Below are 26,883 nucleotides of genomic sequence, written 5' to 3'. Positions count from 1 at the left end.
ATTAGGTTCCTAATAGATTGGATTAGATTCCATTATAGATTCCTTCTATCTCTTGTAGAAATATATGAAATAATATTAATAATTTTAACAGACAGAAGAACTAAAGATCTAGTTTGTTAAGACATTCCATAGCTAGTCAAAATATATATTTTCCTTGAACTGATTCTCTAAACCAGATGTAATCCTGTGTTCCCTTTAAGAACCAATAGGACGAAGTAAGCTAGTATTCTGAATTTTGGAGAGTCACAACAAATTGCATTACTGTCTTTGTTTCAATAGTTTCATATACTGGGCCAAAGATTGGATGAGAAGATATTCTCAGAAGATGTGATATTTAACATCAGTACAAGTGAAGATAATCCAAAGGTGTGTTTAGATCTGGACTCTGGAAGTAACTACATAGTGAATATAACTACCATTTCTTCTGCAAACATCACCGTCTCAGTTACAGTAGCAATTCAGACAAAGGGTAGGTTGTGTTTTGTATTCTATGTGCTTATAAAAGAACTTACTGTGCTGCAGAGTTCACTGATTTGAGTCTAAGAGACAGGAAAAGGAGCTGTTTCCTAGACTTCATAATTCTTTATGCTGGCTACATGCATGTAGCCACTGTCAACATCCTCTTTTTTCCAAGATGTTTTTCTTTCTGCTCACTTGGCCAGTGACTCTATGAGCAAGGAGACCAGAAAGTGCCCTTCTGAAAGATTCTGCAAATTTGCTTTTTCAGGACTTGCCTTCTGACTGAGGCAAGATTGGTACAGAATTTTGGTCCATGGTACAATGCCTACTGGTTTCTATTTTTTGCCTTGAAATATGATTCTCTCTCTGTAGTAGAGTTCCCTGTTGCTTGGCTGTGTGATGCTAATCGAAGTGGTATGAGCATTACAGACAATGCTCCTGTGTTTAGCAGTGATTAACAGGGCTCTGGCAGTTATCAGTAGCTGTACAGAAGTCATGTTCTAACAGTGGATTTCTGTAGTGTTTTAGTCATAGAGACTTTAGGCTTGTCTTCTGATATACTAATTCTGGTGAGACAGACCTTGAGAAATAATTGCTTTTGGAATCCACAAAAATGCTTTTGCTCACATGCTTTTTCCCAAAGGGCATCAACTATGACAAATTGTTCTGTGATAATTTTATTTAAATCAGGAGGCCTGAACTCTTGATCTTTCTGTCATTATAACCTTCTAGGCCTGGACAAGTAAATAATGTGTTAGATTTCCTAAGTAGCATGCTTGGGTTTCCCCAAAAACTGATTTCTGTATAAAAAGATCATGCTTTACTTATCCTGTTTGTTCATTCAAAAAGAAATTATAGCCAACCCCTCTGTCTCAGAAAAGAATGAAATTTAAAACTTTAAAAAAATTTTTCTTCTCAGCTGCTCATATTCAATTAAGCTGAAGGAGGTAGAGTTTTCTAAGTTGATCTCTTTTTTAATTGTCTTTACAGTAAAGGAAGCTTTCAATAATGTATTAATTTTTAATGATACCTGCTTGAAATGGAGGAGAAATGTCAGGGGAACTGATGTGGAAGACAAATACTCAGTAAGTGACAATTTGTATTTTGAATCTAGAGAGCAATTTTTATCAATCAAAAACCTAATTTTTCAAACACTCACTGCTTGCAGTGTTCCTTATCATAATAATGTCTTGTAAAACCCCAAAGAATAATCTTGCATAGCAGTCAAAGAAACACCATGCTCTCTTGTAGTCCCCTGTTTCTTGATAATTTTTCCCACACTTAACTCTTAATTTACTCTCCTTATCTGTACTTTTAATTTTGCCATGTTCAGGCAAACAACTCACACGACTCTATTCCAGTTCCACTGAGTCAGTTCTCTTTGCCTTGCGGTATGCCTTCAGTCTTCCCCTATCCCAGTACATGGGGAATTTGTACATGAACCACTTCTGCCAGGACTCCTGACCACCTGCTGTTGTCTCAAGTTTCTCTGTGCCAGGAGACAGTAAGAGATTATCTGACGGCATAGGATCTATTTGAAGGAAAATTAATGCACAATTCATATCCAGCAAGCATTTTTGTTTTCATTTCAGAAAAATCATTTGATCAGGGGAGGCTTTAAGTTATTGACTTCATGATCATTTCAGTCATCAACAATAAAACAGGAAATCCTACTGAAACAAAAAAAAGAACCTATGAGCCTAAATTTCACTGGAAATATAGGTGTCTGTAGACAGATCCCAGAATGTAGCTGGCATTTTGACATGGGTCAAAATAACTTGATTTTGTCTTGATCCTCAGGGTGTTACTGGAGAGGTGCTCACATGAGCTTACTTTTTAAATTCACCAGGAGGGCATACTTCAATAAAAGTGAGCCGTTAGTGGAAGCCTCTATGTCAGCAGGAAATATGGTCTTGGGGAAATTAATAAAAAAAGAGAAGTGAAAGAACCAGGAAAATATCAGATCTGATCAAGACGAATCAACTTTTGGAAGGATTAAAATTTGAGTAACTATCAATGCCTACAGTTTTGACACATCATAAACAGTGCTCTCTTCTGCTGTTTCTTCTAATTAAGAGCATGAGATGGCTGATTGCATGTATTGTATTATAACATTTCAATTTTCATGCTGTGATTGTTTGGTTACAGTTTCATGTGCAAGGCCAGCGCTGGTATCAGAAGAACTTCTTTCATGAAATGACCTTCGAACTTTCCACACACAAGCAAGTTCCTGAAGTTTGTTTAGACTTGCAACCAGGCACCAATTACTCTATTAATATTTCCATGGTAGCTTTGAATTTTTCACTGCTTGTTTCTATGACAACACAAATTACAGGTAGGTCTTGCCATTTATTTTGTATCATTACAAAAGCACCTAGTGGGCGTAAGAGACTCGAGTGAATCTGCATTGTTGATCTCAGTGTTGTATGGTGGGTTCCCAAAGTATTCTTTCCATGCTTAAAACTGTCCATTGTTTGTTTTCATGAGTTTTGTAGAGTTCAGAGCCAGAAGGGGGAGAAAAATTGAGGTGTAGATGTTAATGTGTCATTTTGAGACATCAGGGAAAAGATAGTTTGGTGGGTTGGCCACAAGACTAGTATCTAGTACAGCTGAGTTAAATTCCTCATCCTTTCAGAGGCTAAGGCTTTTTTTTAAGAAAAACTTCTCCCCGCAGTGGAGTTAATATCTCAGATGCACTTTGTGTTGGTATTTGTGACAACAGAAACAGATACCACTGAAGTCTGCAAGAATCCACACTAGAGTACAGGAATCTGCAAGTACCTCATGCAGATACTTTTGCCTCTAATTGGCAGAGTACAAAACATAAAAGACATTTGAGCAAATTAGCTTCTGAAGGAAGAGCCTCAGGTTCCCAATTTAGCAAGATGTATGTCACTAAAATGCTGTGATGAGAAACATCTTATGGGTCTTGATTTGTTTAGAACAGTTTTCACCATCCCTGTACTGTCAGAATCTCTGTATTAGATGAAATGCAGTGCAGTGTTTGATGATGGTGTCTCTCTTCCTGTCAGGGACACAAATTATATATAATAGGTAAGGAACATGAAAGCTCTCTGAGTGTCTGTAACTGTTCAGCCACTAGATGGAATCAATTCTCTTCTGACTGCTTAGGAAGAGGTGGAGATTTGCATTTTGAAATTGATAGTTTTGATGCATTTTCAATAGTAAACCTGATGGTTTTAAGCTTCATGAAAGGTAAAACATCTCTTGTTTCTTAAAGCTGCTGTTTAAGATATACAAGGACCTATTTGTTTCTTTTTTTTTTAAATGAAATTACAGTAATGATTTGGTAATTCCTTTTCACTAGTTCCCTAATTGTCACTCAAAAGTAGTGCCCATGAGTACATGTGTCTTTGTTTAAAAAGCTGGTAAAATATCTCAGAATTTTGTTGATAGTGGTAATTTTTGAATACATACTCAGAGAAAAGAAAAGGCTTTTTACTCTGTCGTCATGTGGTATTTCCTGAATTCTGCAGGATTGCATCAGGTCACTTACTCAGCAGAGCCCTAGAGAACACTTTGCAGCAGGTGCTGTGTGAAATGGTATTTGTGTCTTGGCAGCTGGCATATTTTTCTCTCTGCTGAGCTAGTGCTTAACAAATGCATATGCATAGCCCCAGGAAAGGTCTTTGTGTAAAAGTTTGATTATTTCCATTTTGAAAGGAGATTTTACTACACAAACCCATTTATACCTGATAGTTATCTTACTCAATAGGCAATAAAAGATGGGTGTTGCTCTATCATATTAGGAGTCTTTATCAAAAACTTGGTGTGAAAACATTTCTTATTTTCTGACTTCTACGGAAAAAACATAAAAGTATGTATTTTTTTAAGTTTTTCCAGAAACTGCAGAAAATTAAAAAGTCAAAAATTATCTTGTGGAAAAACGTGCCAAATAATGAAATTTAAATAGGATTAGTTGTGTTGTTATCTCATCTAAGAAAAGGATCCAGCTGAAATAATTCTTCTGGCAGTGCTGTTTTGACTTATGTGTCTTATGTCTTGGAATTGTATTACCTATGCAAGCAGCCTAATTTATATAAAAACTATAATTTAAACTATTATTTAAACTATTTTAACTATTATTTTAATCTTAATTTGTTCAGTTATTTTGTAATCATGTATGCATTTTCCATGGTGGATGGAATGATCTCAATTTATCTGCCAAATTAATTCTGAAAAGTGGCTTTGTTAGTTCTGATGCTTTTCCAGCTAAATGGTATTGTAGAAATGCAAGATATGCCTTAAGCACAGAAGCTCTAGGGAAACTGAGACTTTTTACAAAAGTGTTTTACCGATTATGTTCTCATAGGTTGTTTGAGGTTTCATATGCCATCCTTGAAGAGGTACATGATTACTTGGTTTGTAGCCACAGCTGGGTGCAAATCCAGATGTTGTGTCTCCTTGACTTTTACAAACCTTCTATATTTTGAGTTTGAAAAATCTTAACTGTGGAGTTATGAATAGTGTGAAGAGACATGTCCCAGGCAATTGGATGATCATTGCCTTACAGACCTAATTTCCTGACAAGGATACTGATTGTGTAAATTTTTAGACTGTTGCAGAACACAATAAGTATGTAAATCCTAGCAATAAGTTTGGGTATTTTTTTAAAAAAACAAGATTTGTGAATGCCTGTAATGAAAGTTATCTTTATATCCTGAATAACTTTATCTATGCCCATATTCATCCTGAATGAGGATATATCTGTATTATTTCTAAAGAAAAAAAAACCCAAGAACTTGGACCTAAAAGCCTGTTTTTATCCCTGTCAAGTAGCATCCTCTAAAAAATTAGTTCAGTGCTGAGCACAAAGTTGGTTTTGCCTGTCAGCTTGTTGATGGTTAATGCAGTCTAGCAAATGCTTCACGGACCATTGTAACAGGCATCTTGCACAGTCTTTTATGTTGTCTTAAATTATTTTAAAGAAGCTCTCACCACTTGTCTACTGGAAATAGGAAATTGAGTCAATTATCAAAAATTATTAGGCAGTGATTATATTGTAGCTATAAAATGATGGTAGCAAGATTGTCTTTTAAGCAAGGAATCTCGTGTCCCTTTCCAGAGAAGGAAAGGAGTGTCTTGTGGGCATACTTGTGAATATACTACTTACACATGGCTCTGTTAATTTTCCTTTTGGAATATCCTTTAATAAAGCATGCTCAAGAGATGCATTGTTCTTAATTTCACTACCTGTTTTTACATATGAAATGAAGATGATTGAACCATTTTGTAACCATTTTTAAAGTGTTTGAAAAACAAAATAATAAATAAGGAGCTAGGCCTATTTTACTTTCATTGCTAATGGTCTGAATAAGAGTAATTTTTTCAGTTCAGCCACATTAGAATTCTATTGATATTTCAATCTGTTTTTGAGCTTTGCTTTGGGTAGTTTCTTTATGAAAACTCTGGTGTTTTGGGAGTTCATGAATGCGTATATGTTTACTGAGTCTGGTTAGCTGTTTTTTGCTTTAGAGCAGACCACTAGGACTTAAGACATAGTAAGACCAAAAGTGTTTCTGGACACTAGAAATAGAACTTTTGTCCCTGAGTAACTGATTACATTTCCTTCTTCTAAAATAATTCTTATTAAAATTATTCTTATAATTATCTTATTAAAATAATTCTGCTTAGAATCAAGCTGTATTTTGAGTTTGCTCAAGGCATACTATTCACACATGCTGCAATTCCTTACATATTTGTACATGTACTTTCCAGGGGGTTTGAGTAGGCTTGACCTTGAGTCTGTCTACCTCAGATAATTGTAGTACTTCCTGTATTTCTCAGCTGCTGTTCTTTTTGGTTTAGCCCAAGATTTGTCTGCAAGCCACATACTCATGTGTCTCATCTCTGTCTTCATATGAACACAAGTGAGAAAGTAGACTCACAAGCAGAAAGTTTAGAAAGTTACTTGAATAAGGAGAATATATTCCATCATATATTTAGTATAAACTTGTAGAGCCCTTTGTCTTGGTGTGTGGAAAATGTACAGCATTACAGATCAGATTGTGATGTCTGATTTGTTCATCTGCCTCTGAATGTACACATGCATATAAAAGATAGACTATTGTTCTGATCTGATGTAGGATGGAAAACATTTATACTCATTCTTTCATAAAGGGAGTCCTTTAAGGTCTGGAAAAGGAGGGAAAACCCAAAATCTACTTTCCAATGAGGAAGTGAAAGACTGTTGGAGGTGCGGTGATCTCATAGCTCTTATTCTGAGAGGACCAGAGCATCATGTACCTCCAGAGAAACTATCCAGTAAAGTGTGAAGCATCAGAGCATGGGAATTGCCAAGAAAGGAGTTTCTGATTTATATAATGAGGGAAGAGAAGTGAGGAAAACATGAGCATGATTACTTTTTTTTTTTAATGTAGGGGGAAATTAGCTGCCAGTCATATAAATAATTTCATACATATGCATACACTTTGTATTTTTGTGCAGAGATTATTTAAATGCATGATAATTAAGTTCATATGAACACCACTTTACTATAATTTTTATGAACTCCTCCATAGTAAGAGTTTTTCATGAGTCTCTGTGAACTCATGAACATAATAATTTCTCTCAGATAACTTCTCTTATTCTGTTTACAAAGCAATTAATATCAGTGACACAGTCTATGCTTTACAGCCAATGCTTTGCAAGAGAAATAGAACTCTGATTTCCATACTGTTTGCTTTGGGTGTGTTGCTCACAGAAGACAAATAATGAAAAGTAAACATGGTGTCTTCTGTCAGGCTTTCTAGTTGAAAGCACCAAAGAAACCTTCCTGAGTTTTCCCTGACCAAATTTTCATCCTCTCCCATGGCCAGGGAGGTGCTTTCATCTTGGTGCATATGAACATATGCATATGTGGCCAGTCTCCTGTGCCACACATCCCATTAAAGCAGTTCCAGGTCGTGCACAGGACCATGACACTCGGGCAAGGTCCAGGAGGAAGGGAGAGCTGCAGAGTGCTGTGCAAAGGCAGGGGATATAGGAAGTATCTGGTGCTGTAAGCCTGGGTGCTTACCCTGAGAGTCCAGCAAAGTGCTGCACCCCTCTGCTTACCCAGGCAAGGTCCAGCCATCGGCTTAGGAGCTGGGGTGAGAGCAGTGAGTGCTGTTTCAGACCAGACCTCTTTCTCTAGGGCTAGGAGGCTGTCATTGTGGAAGGACCCTAATCCAAACACCCTGAGCCACCAGCACTGAGCTCCCATTCTGCTGCCAGACCCTGAACACCTGCCCCTGGGTCTGCAGAACAGCAGATGTCAGCACTCAACACACCTCGGTTTGTTCCTAGAGATCACAGGGCAAAATTGCCACAGGAACAACTGCAGCAGGAGACAAACCATAGAAATGTGCAGGCAGGGATGAGCCAGGAGATGGGGATCGGCCCGGCTCGCACATGGCGGCAGAGTGAGGCGACCATAACGCACGCTAGAGACGATCCATACAAGAAGCAGCGAGATGTGGTTGAATTTACTTTTAAAGGTGGAGTTCCTGGCCCAGGGGCGCTCTGCAGCTGGAACCGGGGCCCTTCAGGCCCTGCCCCGACACAGGAGACGCCCGACGGGGCCCGGCGGGCTCCCTGCGGTTGTCGGGCCGTGGGCTCTCGCTCGCGGCTGAGGGCAGGTGGCAGGTCGCTGCTGCATGAGAGGTGCCAGCCACGTTCCCCTGGAGCGCGTCTCCCCGCTTTCCCCCTTTTCCTTGCCCAGGACCGTTTAACTTTGCGGGTGTGCTGGCCCTGGGCGCTGCTGTCCCCGAGAGGAGGAAAGGCCGCTTTGTGCAGCAGGGCTCAGGCCCAGCGGCTGCAGCAGGGCCGGGCTGGCCGGGCAGCGCCCCGGCTCCGGCTGCGCGCTGCTCGCTGCACTCGCGCCTTCCTCAGCAGCAGCAGCGTGGCGTGACATTCCCCACACAGCGGGAACAAAGCCACAGTCAGCAAAGGGCATCACATGAGTGGGATTTCCAGAAATGACCAGTCTTTAAAGATGGTCTAAATGATTTTTTCTGTAGATGTGGTCTTGATTTATTTATTCTCCCTCCTTCCTTCTTTTTACATCATGTTCCTCTCTAATTGCAAAATCTCTTCTCACTCTGTACTAGAACAATTTGATTTAAATATGTGCAGTAAAGTTAATTACTCGTCAAACAGTAATAAAAACAGTAAACAATGTTTTCTATTTTATTAATATCTCTACCTTATTTTAGTTTTACTTTTACAGCAGTATTTTTTATTTCTTTGTTTTAAAATTCAGCAAAAACTTTTTGGACATAAAGCCCTCAAATAACCATGTGATGCCCAAAAAAGGCTGTAAATAAAACCCCATAGAACTGTGTCTGTAGAGTAGGTATTTGTTTATTTTAGTGCTGGTGGTGAGAACAGAACTCCACCTAGCTCACCCACCCTTGTCAAGTGCTGTGGTATATATTTATACAGTAAGTATTGATTCGTGTCACTATGTCACTGCAACATCATCACATAAATGCCAGAGCTAATTTACATGGTATGATCTCATGGTTATAAAAAGCTCTCTGCACTGCACTTGTGCCTCCCCAGTTTGGGGGTCATCAGGGGTCTTTGATGAAGGCTTCCAAGGTCTTCTCACATCTGAACTTTTCAGCTTTGTCTTTGGAGCATGCACGGTTATGGTGTTCCTTGGTCTTTCTGGTCCTGGCTGGCCTAAATTCTTTGTTTTCTGGCTAAGTGGCTTTACATTTGCCAATTTCTCATTAGTACTATACTTATCTCTTTCTGAAGCTATCCACCTGGTGTGATTTTTCTTCTTTTTTGTCTATTCAGCATTAATCAGCTAGTTAAACATATACTAGCCTTTACATTGTACAGAAAGTTATTTTTTACCAGGTTATATAGGTATAAAAAGTTATGATTCAGTTCATATAGGTATAAAAGGGTATGATTCTGGTTACTTATTATATAAAGTTATGATTCAAGTTGCACTGATATCAGGTTATATAGATATATCAGGTTATATTGATGTCCTATAACTCAAGCTATAGAAACACTTTGTCACTTAGATCAAAGTTATATAGGCATCAGATGAAAGAAATCCCTTGTGTACAGGGAACTAAGTTCATGCAAGTGTTCTTGTTTCACTAACGGGTTGTTTTATTTAAAACCCAGCCTTAAGAAGAGTCTTTGATTTGGATTCTTTGAATGTCAAGTTTGGTGAAGAATTGCCATGTGAATTTGAACTTTGTTGTTCAATTACATTATTATTTTTAAAGCTTTGTTATTGCCCTTAGAGTGTAACACCAAGCGGGCTTTGGCTCCAGCATTGAGGCCTGGGATGATTCTCAGTGTTGCTGCAGCAGGAAGCACTTCCTGGCATGTACTTTCTTCCTTGTGGCTTGCCTTCAGGTTCAGAGAGAAAATCAGAAGATGGATTCTCACTGTAGAAAATTAGTCTTTGTATTAAATGTTCAAGTGTTGCTAACCATAAGACTGATATGACAAGGAAGTGCTTAGAGTGGGACAATGTATGCATAAATCTATGAATATACTTTGATTTCTTACTGTGCCCTTCTCTGTTTTCCTGGTGTTGCTACAGATAGGCTAGTCTGTTCTGCTTGTGAAGACTTAAAAAAATTAATTCTTTAAGAAAGGCAAGGTGGTAACAGGACCTGAACAGACTGGAGGATCTTGTTTTCTTCACCTAGTGCAAGTCCTTTCTTCTCTGTAGTATTCCCCTTTTCCCTCCAGCTGTTCTCTGTGGTGTTAAGTCAGTGTTTTTAAGAAGAGAATTTTTAGGTTGGTAATCATATTGACCTCCCAGCAGACTTCTTTTAAATTATATTTTTAGGTGTTTAATTTCTGGGCAAAGTTCTTATTTTATTAAAAAAGTCAGAGTGGGCAAATACTGCATATGGAACAACTTCTTCAGAGTTTATTTTCTGATCACCAAAGCAAAAATTAAACTACTCGTTTCAATTATATTATTATTAGTGTTATTACTCCTTCACATTGCTACAAACAGTTCACTCTTTTTATTAAAACAGGTAGATTGTCTTCTGCGTGCTTGATGTTTTTAATAACTAGTATTTTTTACTAGAAACTAAACATAGCAAAAGACTCCATCCTTTAACAGCACTATGTGTTTCTTCAGATTCTTCTCTCTTTTACTTACTTACTAGGGCTGTCAGTTCTGGATGGCTACTTATTTTCATTATTTGTATTTTCCTGTCAAATTAAAGAAAATATAAATTGTTATGAAATTAGTCATCATCCATCTTCTTGTCATCTGAGTCCACATCGGTTTCCTCTTGTGCATGCAATGGTCATTCTGGCTGGCATTAGAGAAGAAATTCCCAAGTTTTTCTTGGAAATTGAAAAATTCTTTAGGAAAATTAATAATAATGTCTTGTGGTGATACTAAATGTCAAAGGAAAGGAAGATAGAAGGAGTATACCAGATAAAACCACCCTGAGAGATATATTTTACTGTCACTCTCCCTATTGATAGTGTCTGTGCTAAGAAACCACTGAAATGAAGAGATAATTTTTGTCTCTTAATTAATATTTCCTTAAGTTTGCAAAGTGCAGAGGGCCTAAAGATTGGCTGTCAAATATTAGTTGTTAATTTATTTTGTTCAGATAGAAATTCTGCCTGTACCTTTTACAGTATCTGTGGCTGCAGATGTATTGAAAACAGGAGCAAAGAATGTTTCCTGTTCCAGCAGGAAGCCATGCAGTACATTTCATTAACTCAGAAAACTCTCAGAAAGGGTTTTCTGCCCTGACTCTACTAGAGGGAAGCAAGTCATTGTAGAGCAATTGCTTTCAGAGAATTATAGAATATGCTGAGAAGAGACCCATGTGGATTGTGAAAGTCCAACTCCTGGCCCTGCACAGGATACCCCAAGAGTCACACCCTGTGCCTTCTGAGAGTATTGTCCAAATCCTTCTTGTGCTCTGTCAGGCTGGTCCTGTGACCACTTCCCTGGGAAGCCTGTTCCAGTGCCCAACCACCCTCTGGGTGAAAAACCTTCTCCTGATAGCCAAACTAAACCTCCCCTGACACAAATCCAGACCATTCCCTCAGGTCCTGTCATTGGTCATCAGAGAGGAGAGATCAGTGCATGCCCCTCTGCTTTCCCAGGCAAGGAAGCTGTAGACCATTGTATAAATCTTACTCTCATTTCAATCCTAAACATTCACAGCTGGTTTCTTTTCTGGTCGTTCACCCATACCGTGGTTTTAAAGATAACCTGTTAAAGGGAACTACCAAAGCAATTTATTTGGGTAGGTAGGCTTTCAGGAGGTTCTTCTGAGGATGATTTTTGTCAAGGGGTAGAGGTTTTTCTTGATAGGGATGCTTGTATGGCCTGTTAGCTTTATTTTGGGCACACTGTGCCAAAGTTGTACCCCCTCATAAATTTCATCTGTGTTTAAAGCAGAGGTCATATGAAATGATCACACAGGGGCCTTGTGTATTTTGGGTGCTACTATTCTAGTGTTAGCCTGATTCATATGCCTTTTATAGCAGCCTTCTGGATTTTTGCTTTTTGTTGTCATTTTGGGGCCTAGCACTCATTCTGAGATACACTAATATGCCATTTCTACTACTCAAAGGCAATTAGAATATTTAGCATAAATTCTTCTTAGAAGCCCAGGTGTATTGTCTTTTATTTTGTACTAGTGAATTTAACCCCAGTTTTGAACAACAACAGCTGTTAGGGTGGTTCAATTCTCCTTTTGTAAAATCTCTGTGTTTCTAACATTGAGCAGCAAAATTAATCTGTACATACTGGGATTTTGCACCATGATTGTTACCAAAATGCTAGCAGTACTAACCTCTAATAACCTTCCTGCACCCCAGTACTTCTGCTTTCAACATGATTTTCTAGCTCCCTTTTTAGCAGTTACCCTCTTGACAGTTTTTCTAACAAGCCTCATTTTCTCCTGCAAAACTAATGATTTTCTACACTTCAAAAGATACATGCAGCTATTTGTATTCCAGATCTTTGGAAAATCCATGCATCTTGCAATATTCTGCCTGATGTCACTTAAGTTTGGGAAATCTGCATTGATTTTCTTCTGTTTCTCTTCATGATATTGATTATTCTTTCTAGCTCTGAAGCGTTGGTTCTGTGCATAAGCACTGCATTTTTTACTCTTCAGTCAGATATCATATCAGCAGCCTGATACACTGGTGTTCAAAAAGCCTAACTATACCTGTATTGACCTGTGCAAGTTCTTTTAGACTTCTGGGCTAGATGATGTCTATGCTTCACACTCTGCCCCCTTGGCTGTACACGCTGAATCTATTTTCAGCTTTGCTTCCAGGCTGGTAGTGGTAATTTCCTTTTCAGTGTGCAGCTGTCATCATTACCATTGGAATTAGAGGAAGAACTATTTTTCCAGCCTTGCCCTTGATGCAAATTCCCACTAAAACAGATTAGGGTTCTGTATCCATGTTGAAATCCAGTTTAAGGGCCTGGAGATTGCTACCTGACTACGAGCAGTATCTAAGGAAGTTGCTTTCTTGAAAGTACTTTTGGCACTACTAAATTCTCTTCTATTCATACCATTGTATTTCTTGCAATGGGCTCTGTGCACAGCTTGATATTTTTCTTCTCCCTGACCATTTCAATTAGTCTAGTAAGTAATACTGCTTCCTCCAACAAAGCCGTCATTTTTCTGTAGTCAGAAAGGCTCATTTCTCTGGAGTCAACCACCATTTTTGAGCATCTCTCTTTTTCCCAGCTAGCAGAAGTACAGGGGCTGCCAGACCACCTTGATCATATTAGCTCTGTGTTTTTCTTGTCTCTGTGTTTTATGTTGCCTGGAAGCTTTAGCTGTTTGGGGTTCAAGTCTCAATTGAGGATGTTTTGGCGGAAAAGCTAGCCAGCAGTTGAAAAAAGAACTGAAAGGTTGATAGGAACTGATGCCTGAAATATTTCTAAAACCTTTCTGAACCACAGGTGTTTATTCACTTTTCAGATCCCCCTTTCCCAGAAGTAGAATTTGTTGCAGTAAAAGGTTCTGCACCTTTGCTCAGACTCCGGAAAGCAGAAGATCAAAATGGACCAATCAGGTTTGTCTTTGTGCTGTTCACCCTTTCAAAAAGCATTCTGCAGATTCATGTTACATACAGATTAGAACTGTTTTGGGTGACAAGATTATTTTTTTAGCAATGAGAAAAAGACTTGAACTGAACCTCCCAGTTTCTCTCCCCTTAGCAGAGTAATATTTAGCCCCAGGCTTTTTTGCTGTTTTCTGGAACAAAATCCTAGTTTGGATAATTGTGAGTTTTCACCACTGGCTTTGTGGTTTGATTTTGTTTTTCTTTTCCCTTTATCTACAGTGAGGTTACAGTAGATCTTTATTGATGGATACAAACACACCTCTACTGATGTGATTTTTCTTTTCCAATGAACTCATGCAAATGGTACATTTTTCCCCCCAGAACCAGAGGAAATAGTGAATAATGTCCTCATTTTTGCATATTCTGAAGTACTATTTTTATAGTAGTGTAGTACTATCAAAATGTATTTCTGGAGTAAAAGGATTGACCCCTTACTGAGACAGAAATGAAAGGTTACTCAATATTACACTGAAGCAGAAAATATTTGAAAGCTAGGAAGGTCTCATGGGATGGCTGGTGTAACAACCATAGTCTTCCTGTAGTTGAATACAATAGACTAAACCTTGTTTTGAGAGGTATGAAAACAGGTTTGATGAAATTTTTTTAATGGTACCTGTCCACTCCTCCTTTCAACAGAAGAGGTCTTGTTTCTTTGAACTTACAAGTAATTTTTTGAGAAAATTGTATATTATTTCACAGGTGAGCTTCAGTGTGAGGAGGAGGAGGAGATAGTCTGATGTCAGTTTTATGTTCTTCTCAACATCAATAAGCATGTAGCAATAACATGAATGTGATGAGAAGACCCAGCTCTAAGCCGTGCATGCAGTGCATTTAGTTAAAATTGAAATGGAACACACACACAGAGAAATATTTTAGTATAAGAAGTGTTTGTATTGGACATTGTTAATAAAAAACAGTTAAGAGGCTACAAATAGAGAAAAAACAGTATGGATTAATTAATATCTGATGCCTATTTCATTGAAATGAGGGCTAATATTTACTTTTCTCTTTTGTTTCACTCTAGTCTTTATCAAGTGATTGTGCTTCCTCTGGATTTGCAAAGCACTTTTATTTGTGACTCCTTTGCTGCTACATCTTTCTTTAGTAACACCACTGACACTAAAGGATATGTGGCAGCTGAATTTCGGGCAAAGGATGTTGCTGATAATATGTCAATTGCTCTTGGAGACAGACATTATTATGGGAAGTTTTATAATGCTCCTCTAAAGCTGGGAGAAGAGTATTGTGTTTTTTTGAAAATAATAAGTGAGTGGAATAAGGTAATGGATGTTTTAAAACCTCTTCTTTACACCTCTTGAATGAAATGTTGCTGGGGAAAAAGATGAAAATGTTAGCTGGGTATTAAATTTTTATGACACTTCAAGGATTTCCTAGTTGACAGAATTAGATTAAATCTGAAGCTCTTTAAATATCTCTTAAAATTCCTTAATGGTACTTAGGTCATTGTAATGTTGAAGCAACTCTGAATGCCAGAAGTCAAACAATGGAAAATAATGAATGGCCATCCCTGCCCACAGTAATTGAAGATATCTGTATTGTTCCAGAATTTACTAAAAGAGATTAGTATGATAATTTTAAAATCACTCCTTAGCAATGATGAATTCACCCATTTTAATTTTTAATTAAATATTTTATATTAAAATGTCCCAATTCTCCAAATTACATGGAAAAATATATTTTGTTATGTGTTGTTACCTTCCAAAGAACAGTGAATGTAAGCTCCAGCTCCATTGAGGAAGTCTTGTTTAAAAAAAAGTATATTTTTATCATTAGTTTTTATCTTTTTACAGTAAATACGCATTTTTAATTAGAAACAAAAAGTTTCTAAAATGCACATATCATCTAGTTTTCCAGTTGTACCTGTCTCAGTAGTCAACAGTTTTAAATTTTTTTATAATATAAGTCTCAGCAGTAGAAAGTTTTTCTTTTATGGGAAAGGGATAACTCCTTGTGTGCAATACAATTCCTGAATGTCAAATACAAAAATTGAACTAAGCAACCTCTAATAAAGAAAGAAACACCTAAACAGCACCTTACCTTGCCATCAAAATAGAGTTTTTAGGACTTTGTGTGTACAGCACAAAGCAAGGAGGCATGCAAAAACTGATCCGTGAGTCACTTAAAAATAATTCTCTGCAATTTTGGAAGCCTACACCCAAATCTCAGTAAGTTAAAGCAGCTTCTGTTAAGAAATAGTGAGTAACATCCTCATTTATGCATATTCTAAAGTGCTGTTATCCTAGTAGTGTATTGCTATCAAAATATATTTCTAGAGAAAAGGATTTACCTTTTACCTGTAACTGCCTCAGTTCAAAGTCAATGAAATAAAACAAGTGCATTTAATAAGAGGATTCTTGTATCTACTAATCTGTGCAGTACTATTTAACAATAGCCTAAGAAATTTTTATAGCAGAGATGAAGTGGTTTTGGATCCTGATACAAGTCTGTTGTCATAATTTTTTTAATTAATTGTGTGAGGGGTAAGGTAGGAAAATTATAGTAGAAGGCATTTCATTTCATAAGTAGTGTAAAGTTATTAACATTGACATCCAAAATATCTTGTAATTTGGACAATGAACTGTATTTCATAGAAAAATGTGCTCTGTGGAGCAGGACTGTTAATCAGTCAAAGTTTGGCCTCCTCAAGAACTACTAAATATATCTTTGAGCTTAGTTTATTTATCCTGGGGGTTTATGCATTGGCTTCCCTAGCTCTTTACCCCTCAGTGTTTTCTAATACTGGAGTATTTTAACTTCTTTTATTTTGCGGAGGTTTTTGCTGCACAGAGCAAAGTAGATTCTTATACATCTTTACCAGCCATTTGTGAAGCTGCTTCTAACTGACATTATTATTTCTTATGGATTATTTCTTGATCTTTCACTGCTGATATTTGCAGATGTGCTTTCTAGGGCACTGATTTGATGGATTAATATTACAGTTATTTGTAGAGGTCACTCTTGCTTCCTACCATTAAAAATGCATCATCTCCCTCAGGTACACTTTCCTGTATGGCTTTTGTTGGTTGATGAAATACACAGAGTTATATGCAACAGTTGTGAATCATTATTGGGGTTGCAAATACCAAACTGCTTTGGTTTGCAGCTGTGCTTCTTCAAAATGGAAGTTGGACTGCTGGTTCAAAAGTGTTGGTTTATCTTCAGGTGTCATGCCCTTTTATTTTGTGCAATTGCTGGTATTAGCTGAAAAAAATCGGAATTATGAATTGCAGGTTGTTGAGTTTGTTGGGTTTTGTCACATTTCTAAAAATGTGATTACTTAAGTAACTGATTTGGATTCAAGAGCTCAGTCTTCTTTTTTAAAAAATGCTTGGCCCTCAATTCTTAATACCTGTGAAATCAGCATTTCTGAAGTGTCTTTTACTTCTTAGCACATTTCCATTTGAATACAGACAAATTAGAAATAGATGTAATAGGCTTCTAACTAATGTTCTCATTATTCCCTTTCATATTTGGGCATCCTTAAGGGTCCCTTCTGTCTCCTTTCATACTAAAAATGGTACAATTTGTATTATCATGCTGGAAAATCATTGCTTGGTTTTGATTTTTATTAACGTTATTACTGAATATCCCTAACATATTATTGTGTTCATCTTTCCATTGTTCAGATTTGGAGGTCCTGAAAAGGGTGCCTGCTGTGAGGTTTTTACTTTCTATTTATTTTTTATTTCGCTGAGCTTCATGAGACCTCAGTAACTTCTCTGATAGGCAGGAGATGTCTGATTTTCTGCACACTAGAGTGTGTCATGAAGGCAACTATTTCAAAATGATGGTGCTCACACCTCTGCCCCAGAATCTGGCATTTGATTGGGTTTCTAAACCCATCCCTTTATCTTCCCACTTCTAAGAAGATTTTTCTTGTCAGTCTTTTGTGTTTTTAATTAACCGAAAAACTCCTGATAAATAATGGGTTTAAGAATCATTGATGTTTGACAATTCAGCATGCAGACACACAGAAGTGAGATTATTCACACAAATGTGCCTTCATCCTTTAATCTAAAAGCTTCAAACTGTAGCCTTTCTCAAACATACAGTTATTCAGAACATCATAACACACACTTTGCTACAATATGAAAAATGCATGTATCGTGTATGCATTATGAGAAAGTCTGTGAAAGTCATTTAGCAGGAAGCACTACAAAAATACACTTCACAGTAATTACACAATAGATAATAGAACCTATAATAGAACTTTTTGTGTATCTATGACTATGAAGAGCTGGGGAAAAATGCTCTACAGAGACCAAAGCTTACTGTAAAAAAATCAAACTTGCTTAACAAATCTGCAAAAGCAGACCCATGATAAATATTTCTTTCATTGTAAGTATTTTATACAGCTATTAAAAATTACCAAGCATGTTATCATAACTGAAGAAAATGCTGCATCTAGTATTTGTAAAACATGCTGTCAGATACCTGACTTTAACCTACATGTTCTGCATGGGAGAGAGTTAACACAGTATATTTATCCTTATCTTCACATTTCATAAATTCTGAACCCTGATCAAAGCAATGTCAAAAAGCCTTCCATGGGAGGAAGGTTGTAAAAAGAAAGAAAGAATAATGAGCTAAAAGCTAGAGCCAACCTTTCAGCAAAGTTCTATGTCTAATCTTATTTTTATAATTTATAATCTCTTAAGACAATATAGAGGCTGCTATATTGTTATTCCAAGGGAATAACAAATTCCATTCCAAATAGTAATTTTTTTTGATGGCTGATCTTTCAGATGGTGTTAATAACAATACATTTTTCTCATGAGAAACAGTGATTTTTTTGTGTTTTCTTTTTTAGGTAAGAACACAGTCCTGTGCTGTTTGGGCACAAATTAAAAGTAAGTAAATTTTTCCTTCAGCAAAAAATCTAAGTTGTCATGGCTTTGCTTGGAAGCATAAACTAATAATTGCTGTGGCTGTTTCTTTTTTTGCCATTCATGATCTGTTGACTTCAAGGATTGAAAACATTAGAGAGTGAAAAATTTTCTTGCTTTTCACTATTCCACTCCAATGGATTCAGCAGTCCATTCTAAAATGGACTCTCCTGTTTTTCCCTGGTTTTCACTGTTGTTATTTCTTTGCATCACATCTAAATCTTTACAGCAATTTTTGTGCACAAAGGATTTGAAGCACAGAAAATGCGACATTTTGGAAGTGTATTTTAAGATAGTTTTATATTGGTCTAAAGATTTAAAAAATCAGTTAAAGAACAAAAACAATAACTAAAACTAAAACTAAAAATATATAAAAACCAAAAAAACCCACAAAACCACAAAAAAATCCAAACAAAAAAAACCCAAACAACCCCCCCCCACCAAAACCAGCAACAAAATACAAGAATCCCAACAACAACAAACATATTGCTACAATATGCTTTAGCTTTTAGAGGCAATATTTTTATTTTAGAATGTTCAGATGGTCCATCAAGAATTTTACAGTCTTAAAAAACCAGAAGATACTGTGCAAAAATGAAAAATGTGGCTAATTTGAATACTGGTAAGTACAGTTTCTTAAGTATAAAAGTAGCATAACTTTAAAACCCTGTAAATTTCTCAGTGTGGTTTTATTTTGATTTACTTTTTGACTTTAAAATATTTCCAATTAATGAGTTTATCTCAGAGCAGTTTGGGATCCACTTCTTTCCTTCCTTTCCACCATAGCTCCTCTTCACACCTCGTGTCTCAGCAAAAAGCAAACATCTGCCTCTCCTGACAAAGAAAGCAGCACCACTGGAGTCTCCTACGAGCCCTAAAATCTGCTTTTGAATTGAAAGTCTTGCAAATTTGAGTTAGGAAAGGAAGTAATGCTGGAAAATGAGGCAGTACTTTGGAATTATGTCAAATCATGTGGTGCGTGGAGTGTTTGAGGTGCACCTCCTCCATATCAAATTATTACTAAAACTGATCTTGTGGTGACAACTCTGTGTTTATTTCTAGGTTTTGTTTAGTTACTCTTTCTTTAATTACTCTTAGGACCTAGCTCATTTATCACCATACCTAGAATATAATGCAGGCAGCTCTTTGTTGTGGAGGCTGTGCTAAGATCAAAGACTCCTTAAGTTCAATGGTTCTATTGCTAGGACTGTTTAGGCAATAGCTGTAGAATAACTATGGAAAGACAGAGAACTGTTCTGTTCTGAATTTGTCATTTATCAACAGGCAGCACATCATCAGAGGCTGTCTTAAAAATAGGTGGATTTTGGTTTTGGGGCTAAAAGAATGAGCATAGAAAGAAGAGAGAAGGACTGGTCAGGCTTTTGGTGTAAATCTGTTTGCCTTTTTATCCAATGGACTTTTAGTCAGTGTCCTTTACCCTAATGTACTTATGCAGCTGGAGAGGCTGAACCCTTTGAGAAATATTTCTTAATTCAACTTGTGGAAGGCAAATCTGTAAATTAAATTTAATCCAAATGGCCCTGTTTCAGGTGCCATCTAGCTAGACATTGTGTGATAGATAATTGTCATTAAAAAGGTAGAAAACTGTATTAAAAGCACACTTTCTTCTGCCACAAAGAAGTTAAATGAAGTTTTAGGGTTTTTCATGATATTCAGTCGACAACATGGAGGGAAGACAATTCTGCAACCTTTATGCAGGGCTGGCATCTTCTCTAGAGATGTGTAATTTGCTGATGGAAACTGGTGTTATAGTGCTATAAGGGCAGGTATATTTTTTACCAATTTTTTTTTTTAGTACTCTAATTAATCTTTATTCCTCAGCTGGATGGTAACTACTAGGAAGTCAGCTCCATTACTGTCATTAACTGAGCTGTACATTCAGCATCTGGGTTTTGTTGCTATACTTCAGCTATGAGCAGACTGATGCTGCACTATTTGATTGGTTTGTTTGAATTGTTTGATGCTTTCTTTCAGATTTATCACCCACTCTGCAATACATGACTGCTGTTGGATTAGGGTCAGTGGCTGCTGTCTGCCTTATATTGTTCCTGTCATTCTCTGTGTCACGGTATGTGATGTTGCTGCCTCCAATTTTGCAGTCCTCCTTCACGTGTTTTTTCTTTTCAGTTAGATTTTCTTGCCAACATGCTTGGTTTAGGCATCATGGGTGGTTAGAAACTGTAATCAAGGGTGCTTTCAATGGCCACTAATGCTGTCCATTGCTCGGGCTGATGTCCTCTGTATCTTTGCAATTTCTGGCAAAGCATCAGAAATATGTAGGGCATATCTTAATAAAGAAAGGATTTAAGACAGTGAGTAGAACACGGACTTTAGTACAGAAGTGTTCTGATTTAATGGGAATTAAGTACGTGAAGTTTATATGCTGTCAAAATGTTGATGCACTTTGCTTATGTACAGAGCTAACTTTTTGTCTTCCCAAATTTATTCAAAAGGCCTGAAAAGAATTGTTTTACCTAAAGACTGTGATAAAAACATGTTTAAAATTTTTAGGGGATTTATTAATTTATGTTTCATGATCCTTCAAGTAGAGTCAGTAACTTCATAACTGTCGTCCTTTCAAAGTTAAAAGAAATATGCAAGTTATGTAATTGGAAATGCCTACATACCTGTAAAACCTCTTCACTAAAATCTGGTACTTTGTTATTGTTTCAGTATGCATACAAGAATAGGCTTCTGATATATTTCCCTTTAAAGGTCAGGAGCCTCCAGCTTGGCAACTATGAAATATAGCATTGATTGATTAAGCTGTTTGTTTGGTGCTCCGAAACAGAAGGAATTAGTCATACTTAGGGCTGAAAAAAGGTAGATTTATTTGGATTGTTAGTGGTTGTCTAAATTTCAAATCAGTTCTTGCAATCAAAATTCTGAATTAAAAGTTCCATGGTCTCATATTTTTCTTTAAGTTACTAAATAAACAGAATAAACAGATCTTATGCTTCCCTTAGTATTAGAATGCAGTGGTAAACTTGAGTTTGCAGTCTTGGTTGTTTTGGGGGATTTTGAAAATGTTTTCAGAGTCAGCTTTGATATTTGAGAGAGAAGGGCCTTTTACTCTCTTGATTTCTAAAGTAGCTGACTCCTGACAGCGGATTTCTTGCAGGAGGAAGGGATTCCCTGGGCTGCCATGGCTTCTCAGTTATTTCAGTTTCCCTGGCTAAAATGTGGCAGAAGGATATAAGTACTTTTCAAAACTATGTCAAATCAATTAGGTTCATAGATAGGAGAGTTATTTGAGGTATGAGACAGTACTGGAAGAATCATGTATAAGTATGAGCCACTTGTGAGAGACCCTGAACTGCCACTTCAGCCTTCTTTCAAAAGGACTGAGAGAAAATGAAATCCTTAGGGAGCTGATTACATTGAGTAAATTTGACAGTGGTGAATTGTGGGGAACAAGGACTTAATAAGTCAGCAAGTAGCTTTTAGGCCCTTGATCCCATGTACAGAGAAATTTTTGAATCCATTCTCTGTTCTAAGGAATATCAGACAGAATCATTGACAGAAATTAAAACTGCCTCATCCTAGCAGTAGGCAGAGAAGGGAAACCCCAGATGTCAGTTGTGATAAGACCCTTCACAATGCTTACAAAGAAGTATCTAGAATATTTTAAATAACAAATGTGATTTTAGTTATAATTAACCATCAATTTAAAGCCTTTCTGAGTAAGAATGTGATTTGAAAAAAACTCACGTGAAGGCCTTCTGCCCTATCCAGTTGTAAAACCATGGTCTGTTTTAGACACTGTACTCCAAGAGAGATGTGGCCTAGTAGGAGAGAAAGAGAATGGAATTTGATAAGAGAGACCTGGGATCTATTTAATCTAACTACAAACAGGGCATTCTAGTGGTGGGTGGTTGGTTGCTTAGCCTGGCAGAGAAGATTCTGCCCAGAAGCATAATATGCAAATATACAAAATACCACTATATAAAGATCAACTTTCTCCTGTTGGTAGTACCAATGGTACATGTACGGAATGCCCATGTGCTTCTGAACTGTAGGAGAGGGAGGCATGGGAACCAGTTGCTTGAATGCAGCTTCTGGGTGGTCTGCAAGAGTAGGTTAAGCAAACTTGTCAGTAATGACATGGCTGATCTTGCCATGGTGTCAGGTGAATGGTCTTGGATAATTTCTTGGGGTCCCTGTAAGCTTCTGTCACAAAGAGCCACTGTATTCAAGTGCTTACCAGCTTGCCACATGTCTGCTGTCTCAGGAATTATGTTTCCACAATGGGTGGAATTCAGGGTGCGAATTCCTGCTAGAGTTGTTGCTGACAGCAGTTCCAACTGTTCCTCAATAAGTAAAAGTCTGGAACTGGATTCGCTAGGTGAAGTCTGACTCTTGATGTCCTTAGATATTACATTTTTCATTTTTAAAAATGCATTAGGCCATAGTTGTTATTAAAGTGGTTTGTCATTCATACACCTTGCTCCATTCCTCTTAGTTCTTTCCTTTCCTTTGTATGTGATGCCCATTCATATGCATAAGGACAGTGCCACAGCTCCAGATTTCTGAGGATCTGCACTGGGCATGAGTTTTGTTGATGCCAAGGTTAACATTGGTGAGGTAATCATCTGGTAACCTATGGAAATGCTTCCTACCTATCTCACACTGGCTGTAGTGATCAGGATTTTTAGCACCACCATGCGTCTTCAAAAAACTTCAGAAGCATTGTCATGTATCTAATCAATATGAGTGATACAAGTTCCTTGTCAGGTCTATGCTTGAGTCTCGAATAACTTGTTTTTAACTGGAATTTTTTTTCTCCCCAGGTCTTGTCTCCGCAGCTCAGTGCATCCCCCAGCTGCTGCTGTAGCCTGTGAGGCTGTACGTTTATCTACTACAGTAGACGTGGCACAAGCAGGGATTGTATCATCATTCCCAGAGACTGAAAGTGTCTCTCTTCTCTGATGGTTTATTCCTTGAAGTCAGCTTAGAAAAAAATGTGCTCTTCTTTGAAAGCCAGCATGTGTCTGGTATCTGCCTGTCACATATGTACTACAGCATGGACAGTTTAAATGTGTTTGTCACTGGAGTGGGATGTTTATTGTCTTGCCTTATTCCAGATGGTGTGGTGTGTGAAGGAGAACCTTCCCTCACAAGCAGGTTATCATGCATCCCATGTGTTGGTCACAGTCTTCCCACTATTCCAGCTGCATGAGTGCCTGATAATAAGTACTTGTATTGTACTTGATTACATGAATAATCCCCTGATCCAGCTGAGACTGTTTGAGGATTAATGCTACTTTCGATACCTTTGCACACATAAACTGGCCTATTAGGAACAAAAGTAGAGACCTACCGTTATGCGAGATAAAGTGCCTATTGTAATTCCAATTATAAAGGTAGAACACTTCTGTCAGTCACTTACAAGTAATGATACATCAGTGACATGTACACTTGTTAGCCATGAAGTTGCCACATTCAAGTAGTGTTAGCAACTAATGTGTTCCAGAGATATTGCAATCATTGCTCATAGCAATTAGCAGTAATTGCAAATAATATACCGATATATAAAACTGCAGTTTGCTCAAAAGCTGCTTGCTTTAATGGCATGTGAAACTAATTTAAGGAAGGACCTTTCTGTATTAAGTGTAGTTTTGTTAATCTCTGTTCCATAATTACAGCTGAGTAAAATCATTAAATCATTGTCTAGTTAATTGTCTGGTGTGTAACATCTAGTTAGAGTCACTTAATATAAGTACAATTAACCAATTTCCTATGGCATTCTCCCAGTTAATACATTTTTTTCTTCTGTAAGAAAGAATCAAGTGGCTTTGATTATTACCAGTCCTCTTCACAAGTTGCTTTGTTATATGTTAGCAAAAAAGATGTTAACTGGTGAAATAAAAAAAACAGGAGTTTTGATTTTGTGATATTTTTTTCCTAAGTTATGTTTTGTGTTTTACCACTTTGAATATATGCTGCACATTTTTGGAATTGTTAAGTTTCTGAATTGCTAAGATTCTGATGCCTACTACCCTTACAATTTTAGATGTTCTGTCTCTCTATAATATGTAATTAGGGTTTAAAGTACAAAGCAGATTTCTTAGTTAGAAGAAAAGAAGAGTTACAGCCAAAAAGAGTTTTCAGTTGCTGCATTCAGCTGAGAGTGCTTTTCCAGGTCTGGGCAGATATCATTTATGTTATCCAGCATTTCCACAGCTGTCCTTCAAATTAATAGTTAATAGTTAAGTAACACCTTTGTCTACATTAAGGATTAAAAATCTATAGCATTTTCTGTAGCTAATTGAGAAAGAAAACAAAACCATGCCTTAATTTTTCAGTTTCTTGTGTGGAATTCATTATCACACATTCCATGCCTAATTCCCTTTCTCAATGGAATAAATTGCAAGGTTTGGTATAGAGTATGAACTGCATGACTTCATTCTGATTCAGTCTCCTGCTGCTCTGGTCCTTAGAGAGAGTTCATGAGCAGCTCTTCCTGCATAAGGGAGAGCTGGAAAGGCTGGAGAGACAGATATGCCATCCTCTGTGAAAAAACTGAACTTCTTTTTACGCTTTACTGAGACCACCAGTGTTCTGGTGTGCTACTTGATCAGGACTATAAAGTCCATCTTGTCAATGTGTATAATTGGAAAACTGGAGGTCTTTGTGTAATCTTCAGCAGGTTATTTCTTTTCTGTGTGCCTCTTATTTGCCTAAGTTGCTTTTTCCTAAAGTTTTCGGAGGAAGGTTTTTTCTTACAAAACATCCATGCTTCTGCTGGTAGTTAGATAATGTGCTTAATGACTGATTTGGACATCTCCACACAGTGTAGCTTCCTGATACCCAGGAATGGACTGATAAGGGGGAAGAGATGAGGCAAGACTCTCTGTCATCTTCAATTTTCCACTTGTCGTCTGCAAGTTTCCCTCATTCCTTCTGCCTCCCTTGTGACTCTTGGCAGACCTACCTCTGGCTGTGTGCATATCTTCATCTGTGTTTATCTTATTACTTATTATTTCATGTTTACTTATCTTTATTCCACCTATATATGTTTCAGTTAAATATAGAAAGAATACAGAACTAATTTAACCTTGCCATCCTCAGATAGATGTGCAAATGTTAAGTTTTTTTGTTAGACCCTTGCTGTATTGCTCCCAAGCTTTTCTACTGAACTAATTGCAATGTCATAACAACATTATCATGTTTCCAGAAATTCTGGAGACATTTCTAGTGATTCTAGACACATTTCTAGTACCTTCAGTTAACACTGAAATTTGTCGGTTTTTTCCAATTTTTTCTCTGCGCTTCCTTGGATAGGTTTTCCACACCCAGTTCAAGTAAGGTTAATTGAACTTACTCTACTTCTACTGCTAATCTGTACCACTTTATGGTGCTATGTTGAAATGTGCTGTATTGAGAAACTCGTTGCTTTAGATCCATACCAGTGTCTGCAATATATGTGAATCGTTTTAATCCTCTTTATAGGAAATGGGAAATGGTTAGTCCTGGATAAGTAAGTCTTGCAAGCTTAAGTGAAACTATTTTTTTCTATTTTATTTTATAATGAAGTAACATGGTAAAATCCAGCACTGGTAAAATCCATCACTTATGCAAGTAGTTGTGATGGTATATCAAATGAAAAGGGTTTCATCGTAAAATACAGTTTCTACTACATGTGTCTGATGAGTCCTTTAAACCTTTTGGAGAAAATTCTTTGTTTTGGACATGATAAACACAGAAGTCAGACAGGCTTGTTTGTTTCAGTATTTATGTTGTCAGATAGGTGAGATGGTGTCATGGTTTTAAAGCCCACAAGTCCGTGGAAATGAAACAACTTACAGCCACTCCCTCCCTCCCTTCTCCCTGAAATCCAGTGAAAAGGGGAGGAAAATCAAAGTAAAACTTGCATGTTGAGCCAAGAACAATTTAATAAATGAAAATAAAGCAAAATACAATAATAGAGGTGAAGAAGAAGAATAGTGAAAAGGGAAAAAGCCAAGTAATGCACAATGCAATTGCTCACTGCCCACTGACAGATGCCAGAAGCCCCTCCTGGACCCAGACTGGAGGAGCTTCTGGGTGACTCCCCGCAGTTTATGGACTGGGCGTGACATTCTGTGGTGTGGAATATCCCTTTGGCCAGTTCAGGTCACCTGTCCAGCTATGCTCCCTCCCATTTTGTTGGGTTTTTTGCATACCTCCTCACTGGCACAGCATGAGACAAGGGAGAAAGAGAGCCCTTGATTAAGGATAAACACTATTTAGCAAAACCCAAAACATCAGTGTGTTATCAACACCAGTCTTATTCTAAATCCAAAACACAGCAGTGTAACAGCTACTGAAAAGAAATAAATTCTACCTCAGCTGTAACCAGGACAGCCAGTCTGCTCCTTGTGTTTGTGTATGTTCTCAGATT

General features: G+C 37.3%; 1 protein-coding gene across 3 annotated transcripts in view; it reads left to right on the top strand.

Moving 5' to 3' along the window:
* The window catches only part of SUSD1 (sushi domain containing 1), a 53,606-nt gene extending 29,232 nt beyond the window's left edge, over positions 1–24,374 (top strand). For all 3 annotated transcript variants that reach the window (XM_064735158.1, XM_064735156.1, XM_064735157.1), the window contains 8 exons: positions 280–469; positions 1,450–1,544; positions 2,608–2,794; positions 13,428–13,521; positions 14,597–14,852; positions 18,404–18,443; positions 20,475–20,568; positions 23,291–24,374. In XM_064735158.1, coding sequence (XP_064591228.1) covers positions 280–469; positions 1,450–1,544; positions 2,608–2,794; positions 13,428–13,521; positions 14,597–14,852; positions 18,404–18,443; positions 20,475–20,568; positions 23,291–23,429 — 1,095 coding nt within the window. In that variant the 3' untranslated portion in view covers positions 23,430–24,374. The remainder of the gene's footprint in view (positions 1–279; positions 470–1,449; positions 1,545–2,607; positions 2,795–13,427; positions 13,522–14,596; positions 14,853–18,403; positions 18,444–20,474; positions 20,569–23,290) is intronic.
* The last annotated feature ends 2,509 nt before the right edge of the window (positions 24,375–26,883 follow it).

The sequence above is a fragment of the Zonotrichia leucophrys genome, chromosome Z, assembly GCF_028769735.1.
Source record: "Zonotrichia leucophrys gambelii isolate GWCS_2022_RI chromosome Z, RI_Zleu_2.0, whole genome shotgun sequence".
NCBI lineage: Eukaryota > Metazoa > Chordata > Aves > Passeriformes > Passerellidae > Zonotrichia > Zonotrichia leucophrys.
Note: the sequence above shows the minus strand (reverse complement) of the source record. Positions and strands in the feature narration are given on the sequence as shown.